This window comes from Cervus elaphus, chromosome 8, assembly GCF_910594005.1.
Source record: "Cervus elaphus chromosome 8, mCerEla1.1, whole genome shotgun sequence".
NCBI classification, from domain to species: Eukaryota; Metazoa; Chordata; class Mammalia; order Artiodactyla; family Cervidae; genus Cervus; species Cervus elaphus.
The window spans coordinates 38,894,844-38,902,113 of record NC_057822.1 but is presented as its reverse complement, the minus strand read 5'-3'; the positions used below and the strand labels follow the sequence as shown (position 1 = coordinate 38,902,113).

Genomic DNA, 7,270 nt, shown 5'->3' with positions numbered 1-7,270 from the left:
GCTGGAGGCTGCTCTAGAAAGGGAAATCAATGAACCAACAAAATCTGGGGTGTCTAAAGTTTCATCTAGTGCACTGACTGGAGGCGCTACAGTTTAATACAGCTGAGGTTCAAGGTCCCTCACACATCCTTCATCCAGAAAGGATGAGCCACACATTCAATTATAATCCCATGGTCCGCCCTGATGGACTGGCTACAAACGCACTCGAATGCAGTCGAGAACTACGAGATTGTCAGCAAGCAGTGCTCCAGAAATGTTTCTAAGTCATGTCTAGTTTTAAATCTTTGGAATAAAACTGATTTTTTTAAATACCCTCTGACTAACATATACATAATTGCCTCTGGCAAATGGGCAGATTTTGTGTGTGTGTTTAGGGTGGTTTTTTCTTTCTTTTTTTTTTTTTTTTTTGTTTTTGGTCTAAATTGAAAAAAAGGAAAAAAGAGAAAGAGAACTTGAAGGGCCAGACCTCAGAATGCCCCAAGTGTCCAATTGGCAGCTACAGCATTTGTGATAAGGAGGCTCCTCTGCCCTCAGACGAGTAGTTTCAACATTTCAGTGAAATCAAAGTTTGCAGAAAGCTGAGAAACCAAATGCCAAGGATCTTGAAGTTTGCTGTCATAAATGAATCTGTGTTTCTTATATTTCCTTTCAAAGACTTCAGTTTTGCATCCCAAATAGGTATGGGGTAGCATTTTAACAGTCAATGAGTCAAACAGTCAAAGGAGGGCAGGAGAGGAGCCAGCTGGTATGAAGGAGCAGCAACCATGGGCGGACCAAATGCCATTTTTGTTTTTTTAGACGTGTCTTGAAGGGATGGTCCCAGAATATACAAAATATACAATCTACCCTAATAACCACCCCGCTTGCTTGCATAGGCCATTTAATGGTCCTAAAGGCAGTCTTTGGAGTTGAGGCCAGTGCCAGCTAGCTAAGAATGCGGGTAGATGATGGAGACCGATATTGGATGTGTGTGGGGGATGGAAAGTGAGGCATGGAACCCCCTCGGAGTCAGCTTGCAGAGTAAAAGTGAGGCCTCTGTTGATCCCAGGTGCTCTAGGGCACACGTCATGGTGGGCCTAGCCAAAAAAATTTAAAAATCAGAAATATGTCTCTCCTTTTAGATAGACCATGAGAGAAATATCTCAACCCTTTCCTTAAATGTCCACCCTTTATTCCCACAACAGCATTTTGAATTGTGTGTTTTAACAAGTGGGGTGACATGACTCAGTGGGTATGAGACAGGAAGAGAGAGTGATGGTTTTTGAAGCCACTAGACTTGGGAGGCATCCTCCGTTCTCCCCATTCCTGGAAAGAGGGATATTTTTGGCTTTTTTGTCAGGTCATAACCCAGAGTTACGTTCAATATGCAGCTGCCCTTTGAGACTAGCGACATCTATGCTGAAACTGGTTGTTAGGGGAGCAGTGACACACAGCATGGGGTTGATCACTATGAGCTGAGGTCAGGATGCCTCAAGGGGGATGAAAAGAGTGTGATGTCCCATCTGATTGGCTGCTTCGAGAGCTGGACATCCAGGTGACGAGAGAGAGAGTCCTGGAGAGGTTTAGTCCATGGAGAAAAGATAAAACATTTAAGCTTCCAAATAAGCTTTTCAAGTTTTCGTTAGCAAAAAACAGAGAGATTAAAAAGAAAAAATCTAGCACTGGCAATAAGGTGAGGCTCAAGGGATACACTGTGATTGATCATCAAGGACTTTATTCTCTTGGCCACTTTGCAGTCATGCTAGAAGTTTCCAGAATCCCTAGTGCATATGGTGTGCAAGAGTCAAAAAGTAAGAAAAGAACACTCTTCCCTGGAGACCTGGAGAGTGAAGTCTAGAGAAATGCAGGCCAGAAAGGTGTAAGGTGTTATTCCGGAGTCTGCCGCCGCTAAGGCCGTTGGTATCGACTGGAAAGATCTCAATAGTACTAAGAACCAAAACTGATCAACAGTTCTGTGAGGAAGTCGGACGCACGGAATAGTAGGACTTTTCACACACAAAGGACAAATAAACCGAGAGTTAATTTTGGCTACCAAACTGCAATTTGGTTTGCTAGGTCATTTTCCCCCAACTATTGAAAAAGAAACATTAGTGCTACACATATGCAACTTTAAGACGTTGTATTCTCCTATCAAGTTGCACTGAGAAGCAAGTTAAATAAGCCCCTCTTACTGCCGTCCACCTGTAGAGACGTCACATCCATTTTCTTTGATTTCCATTGGCAACAGCGGGAAATAATTCCAATAGTGCTGAAGTAAGCAGCCAGACTGCCTTGCTGAGTTCACCTGGTTTCTTTCTTCTTCTTCTTCTACCATCTGGCTAGGGCAAGGCATAAAGATAGACGTATATATTTTAAATATAGCTGAGTGCATGACTGTGTGTGTGTGTCTATGTGTGAGTGCGTGTGTGTGTGTGTCTGTGTGTGTGTGTGGTCTGTGTACACAGAGGTTTAATAAGTGAGAACTTTCTTCTGCGAGGCAACGGATCCCCGCCTGAAGTCCAGCCCCCGCCTCATGGCATTTCCTTCAGACAACGGCCGGCCGACGCCATGGCAACTCTGGCCTTCAGGTTTTTTAGATATGTCTCTTCATATGGAGGGCAAGATGGTCAGACCTGGAAAAACACCTAGGGAAGATAAGAAAAACAAGGATATTAGAGAGATCTGCATCAAGAACTCAACTTCCATCACCCCTCAGCAAATGATCAGCCCTAAAAGAGAGAGAGGCAGTGCGTGTATATTGAGAAACAAGGTTTATCGGGCAGGTGAGCTCAGCAGTCAAACTGCTTGGGTTCACCTCCTCCAACAGCTGTGTGACTGAGCACCTTAACCTCTCAGGGTCTTAAGTCTTAGTCACTCAGTTCTGTCCGACTCTTCGCGACCCCACAGACTGTAGCCCATCAGGCTCCTCTGTCCATGGAAGAACACTGGAGTAGGTAGCCATTCCCTTCTCCAGGGGATCTTCCTGATGCAGGGATCCAACCCAGATCTCCTGCATTGCAGGCAGATTACCATCTGAGCCATCGGGGAAGCCTGGTGTCTTAATTCCTCCTCAATAAAATGGGGAAAACGAGAGCACTTACTTCACAGATGGGTAGTGAGGATTAAGTAAGATGATCTATGTAAACTGCTTAGAAAATTGCCCGGCACATGGTAAAATCTTGATTAATATTAACTATTATTATTGCGATTGTCATTATTAAAGAAGAAACAAATGTAAAAGTGTTTTGGAAACAATATGTGTCATGCTCATACACTACAAAGAACGATTAGCCTGTACTATCAAATGATGACACTCTTAGCGCTTCAACACCCAGATTTCAGTCTTAAGTTTTACAATGGAGGCCCAGAAATGCTGCCTGTGATATCTGCAGGTCTGTATAGGCACTCCACATTCAAAGGGAGGAAAAGCTCATGTTTATTGATAATGGTGTCATATGCGGGCATGTGCGTGGTGTTTCTCCAGTACCACCCTAGACTCAATGGACATAAGTTTACGCAAACTCCGGGAGAGAGTGAAGGACTGGGAAGCCTGGCATGCTGCAGTCTATGGGGTCGCAAAGAGCCAAACACAACTTAGAGACTGAACAGAAACAACAAAACATCCTCAGCAACCTTCCATGGTAAATCTTCACACTCTTTTTGTGGGCATGCATGTGGTAGGGCCCCTGAGGCTGGGGTCACACAGCCAGTGTGTGGCAGTCATGGGGTGAGAACCCAGACAGATGTGTAAACCCACTCTTTGTACAGTTTCTGGTACCCAAGGTCGACCACTGAATCCCTTGGGCGGCCTCAGAGTTAAAGCAGTGGCTGTTTTCACTCCTTCCCCTTTCTTTTAATACCACCCACTTGATTTTGCCCTGGGTAGTAACTCTCCCACATTCTCAGTTGTATGTGGCTAACCCGCCTCCTAAGGCTGAAGTGATGGCCACGGTGATCTGCTGAGGGACAGTCAAGTGATCCACAAAGGTCAACGAGAGCAAGTTCTGGGACATTTGCTAAAACTATTGGAAGAGAGACGTGCTCTTTGGGGCATAGACACTGAGATAGGAGCTGCAGGTGTCCATGTAGCCATGGGGGAAAGAGCCTATTTGAGAATGAAGTCAACAGAGAAAAACGGGTGAAGGGGTAGGAAGGAAAAGAGTTTCTAGTCCTGAGGACGACATCTAAGCACCTGGACTCAGCCAAGCGTGAAGACAAATCGAATTCTGTTCTTCTTAGTTATAGGAGCTAATAAAAACCCCTGAAAGCTAACTCAAGACTTAGTCAGGGTTCTCTACTTATAACTAATAGAGTGGCCATTTCCGCATCTCTGAGGCCTACATACAGTCTCAGGTTCCTGGGCTGGAATCCCAGGGAGGTCAGTGCATCGGACAGCAGTCATTCTGAGCTCTGGGTGTGAGTTCTCCCTCAGATCCAGCCCTAGAAACTGGTCTCCGTCCTACCTGGGAGAAAGTTCCGAGGTCCCCTGAGACACTGCCTGAGACATCCTTCCAGTTCAAAACTCTAGTTGGTGTATTAGCAAGCTGTCCTGCTCAGGTCAGCAAGGGTTCCTGTTCAGGGCAGAATTTCCCTGTATTTGTTCATTCTTAAAACAAAGAAAGAGAAAACTCCTGGCCCTATCTGCTGACCCCAACACTCTCCACACATGTTTGTGTTCATTTCTCAGACACACATGCTGGATAGAATCTCAAGAAAATGAAGTGAAACAGAACAAAGTAAAATGAAAAAAAAAATTATCAAAATGAGTAGAAAGTGATCTAATCCAGTAACATATTGAATAACAGTAATTCTAACCATAAGTGCTTATTTCGGGCTCTGATTTGGTATAAGCAAGATACTTGAATAATCCCTTAGCATAGCATCTAAAGGGGATTTGATTTACTATAAAACAGTGATAAATTTTCTTTAAAAGCAAGTACTTGATGTCACCGGTGTAAGAAAAAGTAGTACAGCCTGCAGGGAATTTAGTATTTGACTGTCCTGGGCCGAGGGCACACTTAGTTCTATCCACTGCCTCTTCTCTTCCTTTCCCTTCCTCCTTCCCCTCCCCCTTTCTTCCTTCTCTTCTTCCTTCATCTCAACAGCATTGAGAAAGAAGATCTAAGTCGGGAAGTTGTTTTTGTAGGTATTTCCTTTCTAAAGTTAACATTCTTACAAGAACTCTATAAAGAAGGTACCATTCTTAGCCCCATTACCAGATGAGATATTCATCAAAAAGAAGCAAAGCCAAAATCTGAAGCCCAACAGCCTTGACTCCAGAGCCCATGCTTTCAGCCATACCCAGTTCTCAGGCTGAGCAGAAGGTCAAGCTGAACGGTCCGTTTAAAGAATTGGTAGTAGGCAGAATTGATGGATGGTCTTCCCCAAACACCTGCACCTCATCCCCAGAACTTGTGAATATGTTAGGTTCAAAGGCAAAGGGGAATTAAGGTTGTGGGTGGAATTAATTTGCTGGTCAGCTGACTTTCAAATAGGAAGCTTCCTCTGGATTATCTGGGTAGACTCAATGTCACTGCAAGGGTCTTTAAAAATGGAAAAGGGAATTAAAAGAGAAAACCAGAGAGATGGAAGCGTGAAAAGGACTCGATAGCTCTGATGATGAAGAAATGAGGTCAGGAGCCAAGGAACATGGACAAAGCTGAAAGCTGGAAAAGACAAGGAATTGGGAGCCTCAGGAAGGGAATGGAGAGCAACCCACATCTTGATTTTACCCCCAGGGAGATCTGTGTTTGACTTCTAACCCAAGGAACCGTAATATGATAAATCTGTAAAGGTAAATAAGGGTGATACTAAACTTGTGACAACTGGAAACATTGTCTAGAAAATGAATCCAGAAGTTAATCTGGTCAAGCCTGAGCAGCAAGGCCCTGCGAGAAAGCCACAGAGCATGTACCAAGAACCCTGTGTCCAAAAGAGGCGTGTGGGGATTCGAGATGGTAAGGAGCAAAGCAGAAGTCTTTGCTACTAGTACAAAACCTTTCTCTTTTCTTTTCCACACCCTGAGAACATACGGGACCAGCAGTATTTTTTTAAATTAATTAATTAATTTTTGGCTGTGCTGGGCCTTTGTTGCAGCACGTGGGCTTTCTCTAGTTGCAGCAGATGGGAGCTACTCTCCAGTTGAGGTATGCAGGTTTCTTACTGTGGTAGCTTCTCTTTTTGCAGAGACGAGCATTAGGTCTCATGGGGCTCAGGAGCTGCTTCACGGCATGTGGAAATCTTTCCAGACCAGGGGTTGAACCCATGTCTCCTGCATTGGCAGGTGGATTCTTAACCATTGGATCACCAGGGAAGTCACATGGGACAACAGCATTCTTGACATAGGACTTCATTTGAAATAACCACTCAGTATGTATGTGTTCCACACTTCCATTCTCCTTTAACCAACTGCTTAACCTGTGCTGGGTACCTAGCAATCTGTACAAGCATTTATCTTTACTCTTTAAATTCTTTCAGAAAAAAAAAAGTGGAAAACCAACCAATTCTTTAAAATGGTATAAAATATGGTTGCACCCCTCCTGAATCAAACTAGCATCATTATTTGTTAAAATTCTAGAAAGTGCATGGATTTAGAATGAGACTGGGTCCCTCACCGTTGAGGTCTTATTTAAATCCAATATACCAGTAGGATACTTAGTCATGATTAATTTATATTTATTAAATTATACTTACTGAGTTCCACATAGGAACAGTAAAGTAAAAAGTAATAGATAAACTCTGCATCTAGAAATGCAGAATCGAGTAATTCTAAGGGTAATATACCCCCAGAGGGTATTTAGGACTGTACAGCAGTCAGATGACCTTAAATAAGAAAGTTCTTAGTGACTCAAATTTGTTTACTGCAGAGAACTAGTCAAACCCTTATTGTCATTTCTCTTGCTGATGAAAAAGGCCCCCTAAAGTCACATGGGCATTAGGCCAACAGCAATGCACCAGGCACCAAAGGGCTAGATACAGGCTGATGTTTCTCACCACCTATAAGTGGGCTGACCAAGAGATCAAAGATCAAAACGCCTCCTCTAAACTTCCTAGGGTCTTGGAGGTACTACGCTGGGAGCAGGCTCCTTGGGTTATAGCTGCATGTGGCTACTTGGGGAAATAGCCCTGCTTACTACCATCAGCAGCCTCTTGCTCTGTGGGCTGAGAAACAACAATCATCCCTTTAAGCAGCTGATCACTGAGTGGGCTGTACTGCGTAGTTTGATGTAAGATAGCATAAACACCTCACTGCTTCCTCCCCAGACCTGAAGTCACAAAATTGAATGTCTTT

General features: G+C 43.8%; 1 protein-coding gene across 4 annotated transcripts in view; it reads right to left on the bottom strand.

Annotated features, from left to right (window-relative positions):
- Positions 1 to 274: 274 nt before the first annotated feature.
- The window catches only part of KLF7 (Kruppel like factor 7), a 96,806-nt gene continuing 89,810 nt past the window's right edge, over positions 275 to 7,270 (bottom strand). For all 4 annotated transcript variants that reach the window (XM_043910250.1, XM_043910252.1, XM_043910249.1 and 1 more), the window contains one exon: positions 275 to 2,624. In XM_043910250.1, coding sequence (XP_043766185.1) covers positions 2,573 to 2,624 — 52 coding nt within the window. In that variant the 3' untranslated portion in view covers positions 275 to 2,572. The remainder of the gene's footprint in view (positions 2,625 to 7,270) is intronic.